The 22257-nt window shown below is 41.5% G+C and overlaps 2 protein-coding genes across 12 annotated transcripts in view; both read right to left on the bottom strand.

Annotated features, from left to right (window-relative positions):
• Positions 1-4950: 4950 nt before the first annotated feature.
• Positions 4951-6222, bottom strand: LOC134224612 (estradiol 17-beta-dehydrogenase 11-like). Its single transcript, XM_062704023.1, has 3 exons — positions 5369-6222; positions 5180-5308; positions 4951-5116 (listed from the first exon to the last, which is right to left on the bottom strand). Exons 1-3 carry the CDS (start codon positions 6220-6222, stop codon positions 5062-5064), a joined length of 1038 nt encoding a protein of 345 aa, XP_062560007.1. The 3' UTR covers positions 4951-5061.
• Positions 6223-18119: 11897 nt separating this feature from the next.
• The window catches only part of LOC134219152 (high affinity cGMP-specific 3',5'-cyclic phosphodiesterase 9A), a 782997-nt gene continuing 778859 nt past the window's right edge, over positions 18120-22257 (bottom strand). For all 11 annotated transcript variants that reach the window (XM_062697847.1, XM_062697854.1, XM_062697852.1 and 8 more), the window contains one exon: positions 18120-22172. In XM_062697847.1, coding sequence (XP_062553831.1) covers positions 20727-22172 — 1446 coding nt within the window. In that variant the 3' untranslated portion in view covers positions 18120-20726. The remainder of the gene's footprint in view (positions 22173-22257) is intronic.

Raw genomic sequence — 22257 nt, 5'->3', positions numbered from 1 at the left:
AATAATACTGTCTCCAACATAAAATACGCACACTATTACTTGTGTGTATACGTAACGATATGATTGCAGTGATGCCGAATTCTTCAATGTTTTGTATTTGAGTTGAAATATAATTACAAAATTCCAGTTCTCGTTGTATTTTTCCAACTTATCAGTTTAATTTAATGCTTGTCATAGCTTATCTCTTCGATATACCTTGTTTTACAAACATAAGAGTTGAATTTCACAGTAAAAGTTCATTCAAGCATTTTTGAAATAAAAATCTAGGTCGGCAACCCTTGCCGATGCTGCAAGCCATGTAAATAGTTTGGAATACGGACAAGAATAATTTAGACGTTGTTCGAAATAAACCTATATCAAACTATAGGAAATCGCGTTAGTTTTTCAAATATGATTATATTTATAGTGAAATTGTGATGTGCTCTATGTGTTGTGAAGTGTATTTTGGAAGGATTCATTTGTTTTAGCTTGAAATTGAGTGGAAAACAACGGCTTGAAATGAGATGAATCTGCTAGTAGCAATCGAGCAGTGCATCAAATCAACAGTTCAGAGGTAGGAAAATGAAAATAAATGTGTTTTATAATTTTGTTTTAATAATTTGAGTCTTGTTAACAAAAACATTACTCAAACGGAATTTTAAATAATATTCCAAACATTGGAGAAGGTGATCTATTCATTATTGTGTACGTACGATGTGAGAAATTGTAATCAAATTGATTTTTTATTTGGTTTATCGACGGTTGAGATTAATATACGGGCTGTTATTAATATGGGAACAGATACCCTACACTGCCCTATGGTAAAAAGTCTATAACGTTTTTTGAAAAGATGAAAAGGTTCTTTGCCTTTTTGAGAAAGAATTCGAAAGGAATTCACTCAAAGGGGCTTTTCCCTCTTCCAAAATAAATAATGATAACCATATGGTAAAAAGTCAAATCCACAACAGTGTCCACAAGCGAAAAGTTTTACTCCCTGCTCTTAGAACAGCTGTGAAAACCACAATAAAATTTGTTATTATCCTCAAAATTGATTAATCCATAATAGGAACGCATGCTTGATCCTTGCTAACGGCTGACAACAACGTTAGTCGTGAAATACGAAGGCGTATCATCTGTGGAAGTAGGGCTCCAGAAGAAACTGCGGTCGAAAAAGATTCGCCACCGCACCAAATGTGTCATGTACAAGACGCTTGTAAAACCGGTTGTCCTCTACGGACATGAAACATGGATAATGCTCGAAGAGGACTTGCAAGCACTCGGAGTATTCGAGAGACGGGTGCTCAGGACCATCTTTGGCGGTGTGCAAGAAGACGGTGTGTGGCGGCGAAGAATGAACCATGAGCTCGCCCAACTCTACGGCGAACCCAGTATCCAGAAGGTAGCTAAAGCCGGAAGGGTACGATGGGCAGGACATATTGCAAGAATGCCGGACAGCAGCCCTGCAAAGATGGTGTTCGCTTCCGATCCGGCAGGTACGAGACAACGTGGAGCGCAGCGAGCAAGATGGACAGACCAGGAGCAAAACGACTTGACGAGCGTGGGGCGTATTCGAGGATGGAGAGATGCGGCCTCGAACCGTGTATTGTGGCGTTAAATTGTTGATTCAGTGTTATCTGTTTAGATGTTAACTAAATAAATGAAATGAAATGAACTACCAAATATTGTTGATTTTTTATAGATTGGAAAATATTTATGGTTCTTGAGGTTTACTAAAACTTTAAAATCTCAGCCCCGTTATAGTAGTTTTTCAACCTGTTTTCACGAAAAACTTTCCTTATAAAAATACTTTTTGAATAATGGTTGACAATGTACGTGAAAAAAATGTATTACGGACACATGGTGAATTTCTGCAAAAATTACATTTTTATGATATTTAGTTGGTTTTAGAGCTTATAATATTACATAATAGGGGCCCTCCTTAGCCGTGCGGTAAGACACGCGGCTACAAAGCAAGACCATGCTGAGGGTGGCTGGGTTCGATTCCTGGTGCCGGTCTAGGCAATTTTCGGATTGGAAATTGTCTCGACTTCCGATGATATACGAATGCAAAAATGGTAACTTGGCTTAGAAACCTCGCAGTTAATAACTGTGGAAGTGCTTAATGAACACTAAGCTGCGAGGCGGCTCTGTCCCAGTGTGGGGATGTAGTGCCGATAAGAAGAAGAAGAATATTACCTAATACTAACTATATTATCATGTATGATACATATTGTAGTTCACAGAAAATTAAAAAAAAGGGGGGTCCCGTAGCGTAGTTGGCTACACGTTCGCCTTACAAGCGAATGATCATGGGTTCGATTCCCAGCCCCATCCTCCAAACCCTCGTCAGTCGCCAGATCCGCAGCTCATACGGTGGCGTTTTGGGGTACACACCTTACCTTGGGGTACGCTGCCTGATGACGACTGACAACTTGTTCTTCTCGGAGGCATTCCTCCAACGTTACCCGGATTAATGGCAACCGAACAATGCAACGTTCAATGAATACACGACATGGACACACGATGAAATGGGATGGCAACGACAACAATAGGTCATTGCGCGCCGCAAACCTAACCTCACTCTTTTGACAGGTACTGGTCCTGTTGTTTACGTTTCGGACTTAGAAATTTTTTGATCCAAATTAAATCTGCATATTTCACGATATTGAAGACATTCCGTACATTCCGCATTCAAATATTGGTAATTATCGATAAGCTTAGGTAATTAACGATCAGAAAATCCAAAGAATTATAGAAGTATCTCAAAATTAAAATAAAGTCTTCTGTAAACAACAGGACCAGTACCTGTCAAAAGTCGTGTGTGACGTCACTGTGCAATGGAGTATAATGGTGTGATTCTGTAGAGCAGAATACCACAGTAGATCTCGGCACAGTAGCGGTTAAGTAACACAGAGTGCCTAACAAATAAATAAAGGAATAAAAAAATAAATAATTGAAAAAATATCAGACGATTAAAAAGTGAATAAAATGTGGTAAAAATTGTCAATGTATGACAGTGGTCCCCAGGATGCTTACTATGAAGGGCCACACAGACATTTTGAGCTGTTGAAGCGGGCCGCAGTATATTTGCAAGATTTGTAGCGCACTTGACATAAGAAAATGTGTTTTCACCATATATAGCATCTTATCAGCTCAGTTGGCAGACAATATTCTATGCTTTTTTTTTTTTTTTCAAATAATCAAGTTGGCAACTTATTTTGTAATTTTAATCTCATGTTTTTCATACTTGTTGTTCGTAGCAAATAACAGAGGGATTCGTAAAAACACTCTAAGCAGCATCCGTTCGATATTCGAAGCAAAATTCGTTTGAGTTTCTAAACAGAATCCGTCTGGAATTCTGAACAGAATCCGTTTGGGATTCTAAACAGAATCCGTTTGAGATTCTAAAAAAATCGTTCGGGAATCTGAACAGAATCCGATCAGAATTTTAAACAGAATCATTTTGGAATTCTAAAGAGTATCCATCCGCAATTCTGAACAGAATTCCGGTCGAGGTTCGGGGCAGAATATTTTCGGAATTTGCATGAGATTTTGAATAGAGTCCGCTTAGAATTCTGTTTGAGATTCTGAAAAAATCCGATTCTGAACAGAATCTGTTTGCGATTCTAAAAAGAATTCGAATGGTATTCTGAACAAAATCCATTTCTGATAGTCAACGTAGTTTCTGGAGGGAATAATCCACTAAATTTCAGTTCAATTTCTCCAAAACCTAACTTATTTTGAGAAATTAAAACATTCTTATAACGGAGCAGTGTATTACAACATGATTTTTACCTGTAGTTCAATCTTCAATTCCTTTGAATCTGAGATGAAATACAAATTTGCTATTATCATAACCCGGGGCAATAACATCGAAGTATATTTGCTGTCGGCCTGCATATCATCCATGTATGAAGTTATGAATTTTATGAACCGTAATGATAAAACTATTCTAAATTTATAAATCTTGCTTCAACATCACAGTGATGTGAACTTCACAGGTTCCCGAATACATCGAGATATTGGGGATGATAGAAAGCTTTTCCTATCATATAATGTTTATCAATGGGCCACACTAGTAAATCCCAAAAAAAAACTTCGCGGGCCGCAGGAAAAGGCTTGGAGGACCACATGCGGCCCGCGGGCCGCACTTTGGTGATCACTGATGTATGACAATAAGTGCGAAAAACACTATTTTTTTTTTCAAAAATCGCCCTGTCGGAAGATTTTTTTAGTAACCGTCTAAGACGAATTAAGTACTGTCCATTTAATTCCACCAGTTAATTTTCGTTATCTTTGCAGATACGTATTTAGACCTCAACTGTGAGGTCGTCTTCAGTGTCTCGTACTTGACTCGACTTTTTTTTTTTAATTTTGGGTTGTTCTACAGAAATTCTCCAGTTGCAAAAATCTTTCATATAAGGCTTGAGCACCATGACTTTTCGAACATAGTGTTTTGTTCTTGGGACACCCTAGTCTACAATCGATTCTATGATAGTTTAAATATGATTTCTTCACAATCCAATTTTGCCAATTTTTTTATAAATAATTTTGCACTCAGAAAATCCCAGATCCATTTTGTTGACATACCCAGTATATATGATTTAGCATATTTATGACTTTGTGCTGCGAAAAAATGATAGTATTTGGTAATTGCTGGGCTACTAAAAAATCTAATGGAGGGTAAAAACACAAATCGCCCTGCAGAATACATTATGTAGCCAATCCAAAAAAATTACTCATCACATAACGATCATTTGTGTAGAGTAGCTATTCTAAAAATATATAGAACAAAACTACTTGGGTGGGCGTTGGGATCAAATTTGCCCGCCTTCTTCTATAGTTTAATCTAGGTAATAAAACAAATAAAAAGAACAGTTATATCTAAATAGTAATAGCATCATACACATTTTTCGAAATCTTTTTCATAAATCATTTAAAAAATAGCTAGGTCATGATAATATTTTCAAAACGATCTGCAAATCTGCATTTCATTCTTACACTATCTTAATCGCAGTAAAGACAGTACAGAAAGAAAATTTCAGGTTACAATCTCAATATTATTCTTTTCATCGGTTTGAATCATTCCTTGAACAACTCTCGATATAAGAGTCGGGTGATCCTTCTTGGTGCGTCTCTATAAATTGAAAAAAAGGTGTATTAATGAATTGCACTCGCAACAACCGTTGAGTAATCTCACTCGAAAAGTGCCAGCTGCCACGTTTTTATTCCATCCGGAACGAACAATTTCCGTTGGTTGTTTCGGATTCCATTCACGATGTCTCTTCCAGCTACTTCCGGTTGCGGAAATTCCATCTGGGCGTAACCACTATAAGAAGTCAACGAAAATACTAATAAATGGTACAATTAAGACTATCGTCCCACTCACGGCAGCGTTCTGAAATGATCCATCGATTCCTTCCGGGTGTTAATAACTGCTGGGAAAACGGTTGTCGTAACAACTTGCCCCTCGTAGCCAGCGAGATAGATCTCATCGTGCAGGTCCTCCATGAAACCCCTAATACCATACTTGGTCGTCAAATAATTCCGCAAGTAGCCCGTCGGGATGTAAGCAGTTCGTGAAGATAGCCCCACTATGTGGCCCCGTTTTCGATGGTACATGCCCGGTAAAAATGCTTTAATTGTCCAAAAGTGACTCAACAAATTCACATTCACCATTCTTCGGATATTTTCCGGGCTGTACTCGTCCGGCACTAGGAAAGGAATAATTCCTGCGTTGTTCACCAAAATATCTACATGGCCGAATTCTTGTTCGATTTTTCGCTCCAGTTCCACGATAGCGTCATACTCCGCCACGTCTACTTTGTAGAACGCTGCCTTGACTCGGCGTTTCTGCAGCTCATGAACCACTTTTTCACCATTTTCAGCATCCACGTCGGCTATGACCACATTACACCCGTACTTGGCCAATTCCAAGCTGATTGCTCGCCCGATTCCATTTGATCCTCCGGTAACCAACGCGTTCCATCCGGCAATACTTTTCGGGGCAGGTGGGTTCAACCACCCCCAAATGAGCTCTATCCAAATCGGGATCGATTGGAGCAAGAATTGGACAAAGTAAACCAAGCGCTTTAGCGTGTCCCAAGCGGTTTCCAGTGCAGATTTGCGTCTTAGCGGTGTGGCCGGATTATATGGTTGCTTTTGGAATTCATACAAGCTTCCCTTGGAGGAGCTGGAACTCATTTTCGATGCAGTGAGTACTTTACTGAAAGGACGGATCATTGTGACTATGACGAAACGGGCGCATGCTGATTTACAAGACGAACTCGTTCGTTTGCAGATTTTCAACACTGCGTTAGCCTTTACCTTGATAATGAATTGCTACAAGTGGCAGCAGAGCTGCAACAAGTTTCCGCTTCAGTAAGCTCACATGGATGTTACTGCACCAATGCGCTGCACATATGGTGATTAGTTCCGTATCACGCACTGGCTGTTGAGGGTGTAATCACGTTGATTCGAAAAGTTTTGATGAATTTGATTATTTTTTAGCTTGATTGTCTCAGATATATACATTGAATTTTCATTTTTTCAGCAATCGCAAGGAACTGGCCAGAAAAGATCTTAGCCGTTGTTGCCTGGTCACCTTCTAACAAATAACACTAGTCAACAGTGTTTCACTACCTTCAACCGTTTTCGATGCACTTATAAGATTTTTTTCGCTGAATTTAGTCAAGCATTTAGATTTTTGCCTTTCTCGTATACTAAGTATAGGTAAAGGCTATATGATCGCTCCAAAAACAAACTAGAAGGCCCGGAGACCCATAGTATTGTATACCGATCGACTCAGCTAGACGAATTGAGGTGATGTCAGTGTTTTTTTCTTCCTAAGCAATGGAGGAGGAATCTGCTCAGAAAGACATCCTGGGTTGTCCAGGAAGTGGGGGGTTAGGGACCACCTCCAACAGCAAACGAGGGAGGCAGGACTACATCTCCGACCCGCTATACCGTTGCCATTGCCGCCAAGCCCATAGTCCCTTCGGTACAACCAGAAAGTAATGCTTCAAAGGGGGGCCAGTGCAAAACGCACCCTAGAGGTTAGCTGCGTGTCCTTGCAGCATCGAACATCGTGACTCACTTTTTAGAAGAGCACCATGGTATCGTGCCAGCGCATTGCCGGCTTTCCAGGTGGCCTTACCACGCCCTATGTCCTCGGAAGGTGGGAAGGGTCGACTTCGCGCTTGCTTCCCTCTGAACGACTGGTATCAAAAATGATGATGCCGCGTGCACCCTAAATTGACCTCTCTGCGATAGGGTCTATTCGCCAACACACAGAGGGACTTGCCGACGCGGTGCCTACGCCTGCCCCAGCCTTGACGAGGACCCCTTTCCGTCCTCGGGCTCGGAACCCGCCCGGTTGACCAACGCCGCGAAAGCGAAGATACTATGTTGTTTTTCGCGCGGCCACTTGTTCGATTAAAGGATCGAGTTCGACCATAGAGTATGACCACTAGGGTGGTTCAAAAAATCGATTTTACTCCACAGTGCTTATCTGATTCTTTATCACGTTCTGAGTGTCCTCTGAAAATTTGAGCTCATTTGGATCAAAACTGATTTAGCACAAGCCGTTTCAAGTTTGCATGCAAATTAGTATGGGGAAATTTATTTTTTCATTATACTGTTAATGACGCTTCCTTATTGAGCGCAGGTTAAAAGAAAACCTACATCTTCTTCTTCTTCGTTGGAATTACATCCCCCACTGGGACATTGCCGCCTCGCAGCTTAGTGTTCATTAAGCACTTCCACAGTTATTAACCGCGAGGTTTCTAAGCCAAGTTACCATTTCTGCATTCGTATATCATGAGGCTAGCACGATGATACTTTTATGCCCAGGGAAATCGAGACAATTTCAAAGTCGAAATTTGTCTAAACCGGCACCGGTAATTGATCCGAGCCACCCTCAGCATAGTCTTGCTTTATAGCCGCGCATCTTACCGCACGGCTAAGGAGGGCCCCAAAACCTACATAGCTAGAAGGAATACTCAACAGCTTTCACCCAAACGGAAACCGCATGTTGATTAATTGCCCCAATAATTAGTAATCGATTTTAAGACAGGATGCGAATCTTTAGTCATGATCGTTAAACTATTTGAGGGCATTACTGAAATATGCAGGGCAACATAGTAGCCTGAATTTGTGTGTGCTATCTTTCGCGCCACGAGCAACAATGTTGCCTGTTGAGGAGTTATGCAATTAGCTCCAGAAAACCACGGTATAGATTAAATTTGATTACTAATTATTGGAAAGATTAATTAAGATGCGGTTTTCACTAGGTGAAAGGTGTTGAGTATTACTTTTAGCTATGTAGGTTTTCTTTTAACCTGCGCCTAATGGGGAAGCGTCATTAACAGTACAATGAAAAAAAAATTCCCCATACTAATTTGCATGCAAACTTGAAACGGCTTGTGCTAAATCAGTTTTAATCCAAATGAGCTCAAATTTTCAGAGGACACTCAGAACATGATAAAGAATCAGATGAGCACTGTGGAGCAAAATCGATTTTTTGAACCACCCTAATGACCACCGGTATGACCCATGAAGCCGACTCCGATCCCTTGGACCACCTCTTATTTGCGCCTGAACTAGCCATCCTTGAGTCCACGCGCCACCTCCTGTGTAGCTCCGAGACGATTTGGGCGATAGCCGATAAAACGGCGTTCCAGCCAACTTCATCTTTACACATCCTCCGAACTAGGTTGTCCGGGGTAGTGTCCAGACCACATGTGGCAAGCATGTGGTCACGCATTGCGCGAAAACGTGGGCACACGAACAACACGTGTTCCGCCGTTTCCTCTAAACCTGCGCACACCGGACACTCGGGCGAGGCCGAGTAAGCCAGCTGCGTTACCTGCAATGTGAATTTGCAGCACCTTTAAACGCCGGGCACGTCGAACCCCCCATGGGGTGCTTGCTGTTCACAGCTTTGCTGGAACAAATCAAACAATTGGGAGGGTTCGTGCAGCATTGTGCCTTATGTCCCTCCAATCCGCAGCGTCGACAGAGCTGCTTCTGTCAGGGCCTTTGCAGTCCCATTGCTTGTGGCCCGGTTCCAGGCACTTGAAGCAAACTTTGGGTTGCTCGTATATACCCACAGGGCACACCGACCATCCCACCTTGACGCTCCCTAACTTGACTACACGGTAAAAAATGTGCACGTCCGTGAGAATTGTTTTGCATTTGAATTTGCACTACTTTAAAATCCAATCAATATTAATAGCTGACTTCTTCAAATTCAAAGACCATCACTCCGATTTGACGTGCACAATATTTCGATTGTAAAACTAAGAATATAAAAAAAGAATCATCGCGGCCCAGATTTGAATAATGTGCCATCGCTTGAAAGTCTTGCATCTTACCATGACTTTATCTCATACTTCGAAAACCCTTTGTGAAGAAAACAGAACAGTTGATACAAACTGTCATCTATTTTTAGAACTATATCAATATTGATCATCTTTCAAATCAATAACCTTTCATCTCTGAATTCAACAACGTATCACTTCCAAATTTAATGAAGACTCTATTGGTGCTTATCGAAGTGCCAACCATTTCAATTCCCAAAGAGAAGCACTTTGATCAATAGTGTTGATGTTTTGGAATTGTCTATATTTAACACACTTTCGAAATGTGAGACATCACTCCAAAATCAAAGGAATATCATTATCAATCATAGTGATTGTAAAGTTGGACATTCAATAGAAAGAACATTTAAATTGAGCGTGTTGATTATTTACCGTGTACCTTGGAGGCGTCCGCTGCAGATAGCCGAACCAATGCTACCTGCGTCCCTGCCGGACCTTTCCGTAGCCGAACGGCTGCGGTGGGCGTCTCCACTTCACACTGTCGCCGCAGTGCCGTGACGAGCTCTTCGACTTTGGTGATCTCGTCCAGGTCTTTAACCCTTAGATTCACTTCCGTCGTGAGTGCCCTCACCTTAACCGTCTCGCCTAGGACTTCCTCCGCCAACTTCTTGTAGGCGGCGCCCTTTTGCGAGACGCCCCACTTCAGCTCGAGGATCATCTCGCCCATCCGAGTACGTCTTATTCAACGTACGTCGGCGCCGAGTTCACCGAGCTTGACGTCACTCCTCATCGCCTTCAAGACGTCCGAGTACTTGGCCTCGTCCGTTTTGATGACTAGGGCATCGCCCCTGGAGCGATTGGCGCCTACCCTAGACTTCTTGCTACCCTCGTTCACCTGGGCCTTCTTTTCGGCCCTTGACGCCTTCGGTTTCCTCTTGTTCTTGACCAGGGTCCAGGAGGCGTCATCCCCCTCTATTTCCCTGGTCTGGTGCGGCTGAGAGCTCTCGGCCTACCGTAACCCCTTACTATCGTCTTTCCTGGGTGGACGGACCTTCCAAGGTCCTTCCTCCCCCGGTTTTGGAGGAACCTTGCCGGGGCTCAGCTTCCCAGCCCCACTACCCTTGTTCGGGGTAGTAACCCTCCGCGTTTTGGAGCGGCCCCCAGGGAGCTTATCCCCTGGAGACTGTCTCCCCCATTTTTGTGTCTGCTCCGTTGCCCGCGAATACTTGAGCCTCCGTCTAGATACACTTTGGCACCACCGTCTTCGCTGGCACGCCCTCGGTTGATTCAACCTTGCCCGAGTCCGCGAATTCTTGGGCCTCAGTCTGGGTAGACCTCGACTCCACGGATTTCACGGGTTTACACTTGGCCGTCCCGACCCTCCTCTCCAGCTTGGCGTCCAACATCGACTTTCGAAGTTTCAGCAAGCTCCTCTTGAGGTCCTTACTGATATTATGCTTCGATGACGCAAAGTCGATGATGGCGTCCAGCTGTTCCGTCGCCACCTCGAAGGCCGAAAGCCCATTGCGTTTGCGGTTCATCGCCTTCACAAGCCATGGGCCGTCTATAACCTCTACTGGCGTAGCCTGGGAGATGGTTAAGTGACCCACGCTGGCGCTGCGCACCGAGCTGCCGACTATTGCTTCTGGCCTCCTAGGCGGAGACCTGAACAACCCACCTCTTGCGAAGGGGTTGTCGCCTACGCTACTACCACTAATTGAAGAATCGACTTGGTTTCCCATTTTGGTCCCACGAGTTGCTCGGGAAAAGAGGTCCACCATGCCAGAGCCCAGCATGACGCGGTAAGGGACAATTACTGTGGAGGGTGCCCAGGTACCCCATAGGCTCCGTAAAAGGCCTAGCTCATTATTTCACCCCCCTGGCCATGCATCCCCTCGGCACGGGTCGCTTAACGCCTTGGGATTAGGGGTTAGGGACGATGGTCCGGGTCCCCTTGGTCGCACCTACTTCCTACTCCGTTCACTTGTTTCTTCTTCCTCAATCAAATTGTCATCACAAACCCATTCCGTGACCCCCTTATCGTCTTCTTCATCCGCATAATTTGTAATTTCCTCCGGAGTCGGAATTTCTTTGCACTTTACATATACATTTTTTTTACGCATACATTTTATGGATTCTCAAGCTATTAGTTGTCGCAAATGGCTTTCTCGTTGGACACTGAAGAGGACAGTATAGGTACAGGTTGTCTGGATGCAATATGGTCGGAAGCATACCTTATAATTTTCTCAAAAGTACCTTCTATAAACCCGCATGTAGCTAGCGAACACTTAAACAAATGATCTCTTTTTGTTTGTTCCTGATGCCGAAATCGAATTTGCTTCCGGAATGACGAGAAAGAACCATACTTTTTTACGCATTTTGGAAATGGACATTGGAACAACATTTCCTGACGTTGAAGCCGAATATGCACTACGTAGATGAAACCACTTCATAATAATCGCATTTGGTATTTAAATACATTTTAAACCAACCTTTTCTTGACTTTGTTGATGTTGATACCGTTGATTGTTCCAGAAGAAGTGAAGGGAGCGCTTACTTCACCACGTCCGCAAATCATCTGCCTTCTTTGCAAATTTTGATATTTTTTTCGTTCGAACATCCTCCGAAATATCGAGTTTAGACTTGGCAACGACATATTCTTGCCTATGAAGTTGACGAAAGTCAGCCTTGACGCAGGTTTCATCATCCATCACGATGCAACACGATTTGGTGAACAACTTCATGTAAAGTTTCCGGGCGCGGGTTTTTGCAGTGGCGTTTCGCTTTTCATTTCGGTTGGAGGTTTTTTTACCTTGTAAACATATAACCTAGGACGCTTCATGGTTTTCTGCACAAAACCAACCGACACCTTGGACTTGTTAGCGACATCTCATATGGACACGTTTTGAAACTTCTTAAGCTGTTGTACCACTCCTGGTCATTTTACTGTCCATTAGACCATTCACTACCTTCGTTTGAACACTCAGACGCTTCTTGAAGGTTCTTATTACATGAGATACAGTTGAATTTGCAATCCCAAGCTTGTTAGCGATCGATCGGTGGGACGCCTCCAGATTTTTAAGGTAGCTGCACAAAAAATTTTCCTGGCAATTTCTTGTTCTGACGACATTATCGGAACCACTGTATGAATAACTATGAAACACTGTAGATGTGAACAATACACTATGAATAAGATTTGCTCAAGGTTGCTCAGGTTTTTTACTCATACGGTTCAAAAGTTACAGAAGATTTTCGGTGTGCCATTTTTGTCGAATACACCCTTTAGCTACCCATTCTCAATGCACACGTTTCGGGAGCTCAAATATTTAAGTCAATAACAGCGCCGGCCACGTCCTTGCGGTCATATAGGAATGGAAGGATTGTTAGTCCGACTCTCGTTGCTACTAGAGACCGAGTATACCTATGCATCTCCACGATTGTCTTGGGATAGGATATCGTTTTAGTTATAAAGAATAATTCATCTGGATTCACTTTGGTAAGCGATACTATCTATGGGATGGGAAATAACACTAATTCGAGTTTAAAGTTAAAACATGCACGCCCGGTGGCATATGAAAACTGAGGAGATTCTTATTTTGGACGACCGCACGGAAGCGCAGCACTCTGTATTCACTTGCTCGATGGCTACAGCAAACTATTGAAGAACGCGCTTTTTTCGACCGCGCGAGATATACGTATGAGCCACAATCACAAGATAGATATTTTTTCTTTCCCGACGACTAAAAAAAGGCACTGCACTTACTTGTTTGATGGCTATTCTTATTACCGGCCTCGCAAGCAGAACACAATATTTCGGCCGATCGCGCGATCTTTCTGCTGTCCGAAACAAGATAAATCTCGCACTGAACTCTGTCAGTAAGGGTGTCACCATCTGAAGTAAGAAGTAATGGTAAGTAAGTAAGAAGAAAAACGGTGCTCTTTCACTGGTGAGAATACATACTCGCCGCATACAGATCAAAATGGAACAAATTTTCCTTGTTGGGTATTTTAATCGCTGCGACCATTTGTTAGATCTATTCTGATATAAAATGGAACAGTTAATAGACCTTTCCCGTAAGACCAAACACCTATGTTTTGTATTTTTCCCTAAAACGTCCTTGGGTTTAAATAACATTGAGCATAAACATTTTATTAATTTTTTTAACTGTTTTATGAGGTGAAAATTTCTGAGAGACTATAATCATCCTAAGAATAATCATGGGGCTGCAAAACCTCCCTTGAGTTCAGAAGTTGATGATCTACATAAACAATAAAGCGTTTTACGGGGCCACAATCCTAATTTGAAATTACCAATGCTCCTTGAGACAAAATTAAACTATTTTTATTCACGGTTGTCCAGGTCTTGTGTTTCTTTCTTTCTTTCTTTTTCTCTCCGTATTTGTATTCAGCTACGCTATTGTTCCGCAACATATTCCGTTCACCGACATTGTTAGGGTCCTACACCAAGCGCAACCCAGAGCTGCACTTTTAGGTTAAGACAGCTCTACGTCACGATCTGGAGTGTTGTGTCGTTCGCAAAGCAAGCCAGCAATGCAGCGATTCAACGACGCCGATTCGGCTAGTACAAGGTCACGATACGATTTATTCACGGTTGTCCAGGTTCTAGTCCACGGATTCCACCAGGCAGAAAGTCGCTCGTTTGATGGGAGAAGATATGCTGGATATGCTGCTCTCAACCTACCTAACTGATTTCATATTCAGGGGTAAGTTTTATAAACAAACATTTGGCTGATGCGTTTATGAGCTATTTTTACATAGAACTGGAAAGAGAAAAATTTGCCCCCCGAATCTGGAGACGTTATGTGGATGACATCTTCGCAATAATAAAGGAGCGCTATCTTCCACAGACACTCGAATTGTTGAATTTCTGTTTACTGTTGAGAAGGAACATGAAGGAAATCTAGATCTTTCAATGACCAGAAAGGAAGACAACACACTGAAATTTGGCATTTACCATAAATCCACATCTACCGATCGGTATATCGTATTGGTTAGCATTAGCATTGTTACGGTGTAATTCGTAGATTGTACACTAGTGATACTCATGTTTTACTTTTGAGATCCTTATCTAGAATGCTATCAGAAATCAAGAAGGGAAGTGGTTCTTGATTCCAGTCTTAAACAAAAATAACAAAAGCATGAGGATTACTACTCCTGGCCACGCCCATCTTCACCGTAACTAGGGAGAGGAAGGAAGTGTTGATGTGGTACTTACTTAACGAGAGGCCACCGACTTAGCGGCACCCTCATAAATACCACGGAGTTGGATAATGAGGAAGGTATTCTTTGGGTCAGGATTAGGGTGGTCGGTATTGGCCATTTTTGACAAATACCGGTATTCGGTATTTGGTGGAGTCAATACCGGTAATACCGGTAGAATACCGGTTTTTGTGAAAATTTCAGGTATTAAAAAAAACTTATGATTGAGACTTTTGAATGAAAAACAATATTTGTTGACAAACTTCAAATGTTAAAATCATTGCTTGTTGAGCTGGGCAAAGCGAAACTTAAGTAGAAATAGCATATTAAGCGATTCATCTTTCAATCTGTATTGGATTTCTTGTCAATATTGCAAACTGCTGTGAATGCCGTCTCTGGTTCAACCGAAGTTGGACGAATGGTTCCAAGACCGTCGAAAATCAGTGTCAAATACTTCTCCTTAATCCCTTCAGATTCATATGTGGAGAATTCCTTACAGATTGCATGCAAGGATCCTGGTATCAACGTATTTGCCACCAATAACGCAAGTGTTTTACTCTGCTACAGTCTCTTCACAAGTTGTTCTTCAATCGATAAACCAGAAAAATTATTCATGGAGACATCTTCCTAGTACCGATCATCAGATATGGTCATTGTCTCAGTTTCAATGATTAGATGCTTCAAGATCCCGTCCGCTTGCTTAATCAAAGTAGCTCTGGATGTCTTAAAGAAAATGCCAAAATCGTTTCTGATCAATTGCTTCACGGCAGAATTATTCAAAAAAGCAAAAAGATCGGCGTATTCTGATCTTCTTTCTTGGATTCATTAAAAGCATCGAATAAGTAGCGGAGGTTCCTGTGGATTGATTTGATAATCATTCCAACATAAATTGGAGCGCTACGTTGGTTTCACATATAGTACAGGACTCACAGCAAAGTAGTTCCACAGCAGCTTGAAGAGGTTCAAGGACTTAAATTATTTCACCAATCGCCCAACACTCATCACTGAAGTTGAATTTGGATTAAAGTTTCAACTTATAAATCCGTTTGAGCATAAATAACATGCTATTCCAGCGCGCCTTGGCATCAGCCTTTAATTTAAATTCTTTTTCAAATTCAGAACGGACATATTTTTGCAGAAAATCGTTTTTTGCAGGTGATCTCCGGAAAAGAACTACTACGTCACGCACCTTTTCCACAATTTTATATATTGCGGTAAAATTCTCGACGATGTCAACAGTTTTCATTAAAGAAAAAAATCATTTGCAATTAGACAGATGGCTAAGAGAATGAATCAACACGTATGATTAATGACGATGATGATGGATTTTTGATGTAGCGTGAACGTCGTCAATGATGCTTACTTGGGCAAAGTTATTGTTTTTGCACGATGAATATTTACTGCTTGTAACCGAATATTTGTCCCATCTATGTTGGATTTCTTATTCATATGGACAGATATGCGATTACAGGTAGTTTAGCTGATATATGTAGTTGAAAACTATTCGAGATTTTTTATACTGTCAGCAAAATTTGAAATACCGAAAATACCGGTATTTCCCGTCTCTAATACCGGTATTTTCGGTACCCCAAATTGGTCGGTAATACCGGTATTACCGGTTTCGGTACTACCGGTTAGACCACCCTAGTCAGGATTTGCCTGTAGCTGGCAATGTAACCGTGGTAGATCTTACCCCGTAACGTAAAAACGGCTTTGACAACGACAGGTTCCATGACTCGAGCGTGGCAGCACACACTAGTGACCAGAACCACACTATAGATTGGAAGCAGGCCAAGCTAATAAAATGCGTTCGAAAGTTTTTATTTATTATTTATTTATTACCAGATTATGGCCGGAGTGGCCTGAGCAATACGACGACCGCGAACACTCAAGCGTCTTGAAAAGGGCGACCGATCTGTTTCAAATCAAACTCACCGCTTTCACACGACTAATTAGTTTCACACAGATTCGAGTGAACATAATTTGACATAGCTGAACTTTAGTGTCAACTGATGTAAATTTCAGATTAATTGTTTACAATTAAACGTTGTACGCTGTTCCATTTATGTGCATGACAATTCGCTCAAATTTAGACGCGATTTATGATATAGTTTTGCATGATATTTTTAAATACGGTTTTGCTTATGTTCATATTTCTTTTTCTGTGTAGACCATTGGGCTATGGTATATCAAGACCATGCTGTAGAGCAGAGCAGTCGACAAGCGAAGATACTATTCGAAATTTTTTTGGATCGTCAGCGTAGGGGAGAACGGTCCAAAATGCACCCCTTAAGCTTTTTAGATGCTTTCGCCCATATAAACGAAAAAACCCAACCATTTCAACGTATAGGTGCAAAATTTGCAAACCCAGCTACATTTCACAATGATCTCCCATTCAAAACAATGAGGTTTTCATGACTTTCTAAACCATTTAAAAAATGTTTTAAAAATAGGCCTGGGACGAAACGCCCGAATGGTGGTCTAACATGACTCAATTGCATGTAAAATGATGGTGAACGCATGGTTGTTTGTTTTTTCTTAATGGATTGAACTATAGTATTGTATACAATCTTACGGATGTGGTGGAAGAATAGTAAATCGTTAAATTTGAGTAAATATTAGGGGTTTTTCCAATTTCTTCCAGTTTTTTTTAACACCTTTTGAAACACAATACATATTATTCACCTGTCATAAGACGAGTTTATACAATCCCATTGAATTCCACCACTTAATTGTATCTTGACAGATACGTATTTCGACCTCAAAAGTAAGGCCGTCTTCAGTGTCTCGCACTTGACTTTTGAGGTCGAAATACGTATCTGTCAAGATACAATTAAGTGGTGGAATTCAATGGGATTGTATAAACTCGTCTTATGACAGTAAAAAACATTCCACTAAAAAGCTCAAAATAATTTTCTTATCACAATACATATTATTGTTTGGCAGCAATGATGATTTGACTTGCGTTTTGCATCATTGCATGATATTCACATATTCTTCTTTGTTGAATTCATTGCATTAGCTGTCTTCGCTAAAAACAATCCATATTAAAACCATATGTAACCAGAAAAACACGCCTCGATTGTTTTATGATGCCTTCTAGAGCGAAACCATTTTTCAGCATATTAGCGAAACGATGCGATTCTGCCCGATAAGCTCAAGCGTGATGTTATTCCTGGAGAATCGCTAGCGAGTTGGCTCGCGCATGAATCGTCGATGATTGGGAATTGAGTTTGATTCTACTAACACTGGTCGGTTTTCTTGGAAAAAAAATGAATTGCATCTCATGAGAAAAGAAACTTGAAATAGTTCAGCGTAGCTGAATTTTGTTGAAAAAATCCGGAGTAAGTTAGAAGAACGAGCATCTACCTAATTGCATAAAATGAAAAATACCTTCCCTTTGAAGGTTAAAAAGTCAATCGTGTAACCAACAGGAATTAGTTTAATAAAAATTAGAGGTTTTGCCATTAAGCAAGTTTTGCCGTAAGCAACACGAATCTCATATTTTTTCCGCGCTGACACAAAAGATATCTGGTCACTTTATTCAAGATCAGGATGTGAATTACCACTTGCATATATCGCACATTTGTAATCGACTCATCTGGTTTATCATTATATCACTTACATCTCTTTATTTTCCAGTATAGTTGTCCGATGCGTTTTCTCATGTTTCAAATTACTTTTTTCTTCATTCAGTTCACTGATCTTTTCCAATAACTCGTTATTCCAGACAGTCCGCCAAGCGCCAACCTTCATTGCAATAATATACATATATAATTTAGATCCTCTCTAGTTTCTTTAGTGTTCATGGTTTATATCGGTTGAATCCCCTCGAAGGCGTTCGCCACTAAATATCGTATTCTTTCGCTAAAGCCCTCTCGAATAACTTACCAATTAGGTTTAATAATTATTATACTTATGTTAAATTTTAAAGATTACACCGCTTGTCCGATAGAACTTGTCTCTTTACGAATTCGACTAAACTTCCACACTGTTGTGCTTTCGTTATCAACTATGCCACTGAAATCACATTTATAAGTATGACACCTCTGTTTTATTTTTGTTTTATTTACCTTGCGGATTTAAGGACAAGGTTGGAAGAGTACCAAAGATGGCCACCACTGTGGCCGGCTGCTTCCCACATAGCAGTTTCGAGGACACGAACGAAGCGACGCGTTCAACATAGTCAGCAGGAATGGCTAACTACATTGATTGGTTCAGCCAGGAACGTGTCCGAAAACGGTGAGGCGGTTTTCCAAATGTACGCAGCCAACCTTCACCTTAATTTGAAACATTAAATTTTCACCTACTCTAGGTCCGATTTTGCGTTCGATTTAATTATTTGCCACGAGATTTGCATTCTCGACTACCACTAGAAGACGATTGTTTATTCGGGAATTGAAACATACGTTGGTCCATTTATCTTCTAATAATTTTCATTCATTTTTTTTTTATTTCCGGAGCCGAATACTTGTCAGCGAGGATTTTAAGTTCTAGTTTCCTAATAATTGTAAAATGGTGGGTTGCATTGTTTCTGTTTGGTTTGGACTGGGAAAAAGAGGAATCGTTTTAATTTCAGTTTCATGTGGCACAAAGTCTAAGTTTGACTAACCGTTCTTCAATTTGATCAACTTTGAAAATACTTCTTCTATTCCTTCGGGGTTTTAAGGATCCGGCATATGCCGTTTATTCGCACCAGTTACTATGATTTTATAAGATTAGTCTTTTCGCACTGATTTCCAGTAAGTTCGTTTGATTATCATACACCACCAGAGTTCAAACGAGCTAACACTTAGGATTTAACTACATTTATGTCTTGCTTTCGACTCTAACTGTTCGCAATTGCTATTAGTCTATCTGGTTCTATTAAGAGACATTGATACTGAATTACGATTGGGGGAGCGGCATGTGTCCATTTGCCGCACATCATTTCACCTCCAGTGTGAATTTCCCAAACGAATATCAATTGAATTGATTTAAATATGTATATCAGCATACGCTGTTGTGAGTTCTACAATCATCAGTTTATTTATAATGTCGCCTGCAACATGAATTTTCAATCATATCTAGTCGATAGTCAGTGTTGTTTCATTTATACGTTAAATAAGTTGTCCAGTAGCGGCTATCATTAACTGGAGCCCTGCTGTAATATTTTTCTGCATTAGGTCGATAGACTACAGTTAGGCGCGACCCGAAAAATGGATGTTTACAATTTTGACATATCAGGATCGCACGTGAAACGGGTTTGCGTATTTTTTTTTAAAAAATCAAAATGGAACGAGCTCACCAGGTGAGTATAGATGAAACAAAGGCTTAGAGTATTTGTTTGTCATTTGTATGCTCAATATTCGTGTTATTAAGAGATAAACAAAATTGAGAATGTTTTGGCTTGATAGTGATCGATAAACCTTTGTTTCAATGCACTACCGGGTTCCACAAATGTGCCAAACAGGTGCATAAATTCGGATTGACGCATAGTTTTGGCTAAATGTTTGTATCGTTTGACGTTTTTTGAACAGTAGAAAGTGATATGTTCGTTTTTCGGTTGAATGTTCGATTTGTTAACAGCAAAAGGTGGTATAGGAGATGTGAAACTGTGGGAGTATTACAATTAATTCTAGTTGTTTTATTTTGTTCAGTTTTTTTCTTTATGTAAGTCAAATTTGTCGTATATTCTGTTTTGTTTTTGGTCAGTTTTTTTTAAGTATGACTCGAAAATCGCTCAAAATTTGACCCATGATTCGGAAACTTGATACCTTCAGTAAGAGTCATAACACCCATCGAACCATGTTGCACTGCTGCTTCTTTTTTTGCAGCAACTACCCTTCAATGAACCTGCTCTCAGACACTCTCTGCTGGAGGAAGTGTTCTCTCGCAGCACTTGCATATCATGGAGCTCAACCGTTCTGTCAAACAAGCCCAATAGCTGACCAGTACCGAGGTGTGTTTGGATGAAATCGATTCCGACTCGGCATATGGAGCTCGCTGATAGCCAGAGGCACCACCAGATCCAGCACCTTCCTGTGACGATTGTCTACGGTTGTATTGCAACAGTGGTGGCGCTGGATTACTGCCACCGGAACTACTGCTCGCTGGTTGTAACTGATGTGACTGCCTCGAAGACAACGGAGGGGTAGGAGAATCAGTTTGCAGAGAGCTCGAAGCCAACAGGATTCCCTGCAGTGATGGTTCGTAAGGGTGTTGTTGTCAAATGCTTTCACTAATGCTACCCCCACTTTTTGTGGCGTCATCTATTTGTGGATGACGTATAACACCTCCGCCAACGCCTCCGGAGCTTATCGTATTATCATTTGCTTCCTCATTCAGTGACTTGTTCAGCGAAAATGTTAAACTTTTGTGGCTTCCTCCACAACTAGATCCTCCTCCTCCGGCTGTGCTTCCACTTAAACTTCGACAACAATTCCGACCTATTGGCACGTCCAAGCTGTAGGCCCGATTACGCGCCGTATTGATCGAGCTTATAATGTCATTGTTCCGATGTTGCATGAGAATAGGCGATATCGATTTTGGTTGATTCAATATAACTCCAGCGGCACAACAGTACTCTCCAAGTCCTTCCCCTCCATCACAAATTGCCACCGTCCCTCCTACATCTACAGTCTTAGATTTCTCCAATAGACGTGTCTTGTTCTGCAAGCAAACACTGATGCTACCCTTTCCCGATCCACTCGTCTGATTTGACTCCCCAGTATTTTCCGCACATTCTACAGCCGTTACCTGCGGCTTCTTGGATTCCTTCGAGTCAAAATTAAAGCTCAATCTTCCAGTCAGTTGTTTCAGTCTTGATATGATTGATTTTGACGCCGTTCCGTTCGTCCCATTCATACCTCCGCATCCAACTTTCCCCGCTGTACTACTTGTTCCATAGTTTCCTTGTCCTTCTCCTGCTCCGACTCCAGTGTTATTGTTATTACTCACGTTTCTTATCTTCTCCAGCTTCTGCTGCTGACACCAGTTCATCTTCTTTCCAATGTTTTTATTGTTGTTGCTACTGTTGTTGTTATTGTTCATATTCCCGTATAGCTTCCCGGAATTCACGATAGATGAAGGCGTCGTTGATGGCACACTTATGTTCATATTTTCGCAGTCTTGGACCGCCCGTAGTTGATGCAGAGCAGCCGCCGCTTGCTGGTAGTGATGGTGATGGTGAAAATGCGCATGATGACTAGATTGAAATGGCCCCTGTGGTTGTTGTTGTTGTTGCTGATGTTGATGATGCTGTTGTAATTGCTGGAGCAGCTGCTGCTGCTCATTACTACTGTTTAGACTTGTGCTGCGGTCCGACGACGAGTACATTCCGCCGCCACCGATAGAATCATGCTCCAGACTCCGGTGCTGCCGTTGATGGTAGTACACGCTATTGTCCGACACTACGGTCTGTATCTGAATGCCATCGGACATCCGGCGGCTGTTACTGTACTGGTCTAAGCTAATAGCGCGATTTGAACCAAAATACGTTCGATTAGTATGCTGAATGTTGCCGTGGGAGCCACGAATGCGCGTACCTGTCGTATAGTACTCGCCGATCATCGACGGGCGCTTCTCGCGGCTCCCCTTTCGGGAGCTCGGGTGCGATTGCTTGCGGTGGCTACTCTCAGTGTCCACCTTAAATCTGGATGTTTTTTCCGCAACCTGAAAGGGGGTAGAATTTAGAATCGATATTAGCACTATAAGGTGGAAACAAGTTCAAATGTGCGAGAGGTGGTCCCTGTCTAGA

This window comes from Armigeres subalbatus, chromosome 3 (genome assembly GCF_024139115.2).
Source record: "Armigeres subalbatus isolate Guangzhou_Male chromosome 3, GZ_Asu_2, whole genome shotgun sequence".
Classification (NCBI taxonomy): domain Eukaryota; kingdom Metazoa; phylum Arthropoda; class Insecta; order Diptera; family Culicidae; genus Armigeres; species Armigeres subalbatus.
This window is presented reverse-complemented; position numbering and strand designations above follow the sequence as displayed.

Bases quoted from the DNA above. Each gene is read 5' to 3' on its own strand.
- LOC134224612 (XM_062704023.1), bottom strand. From the start codon at position 6,222: ATGATCCGTCCTTTCAGTAAAGTACTCACTGCATCGAAAATGAGTTCC. The intron at 5,309-5,368 runs GTGAGTGGGACG...GACTTCTTATAG, and splicing joins GATCATTTCAGAACGCTGCC to TGGTTACGCCCAGATGGAAT. The intron at 5,117-5,179 runs GTGAGATTACTC...TTCAATTTATAG, and splicing joins TGGCAGCTGGCACTTTTCGA to AGACGCACCAAGAAGGATCA.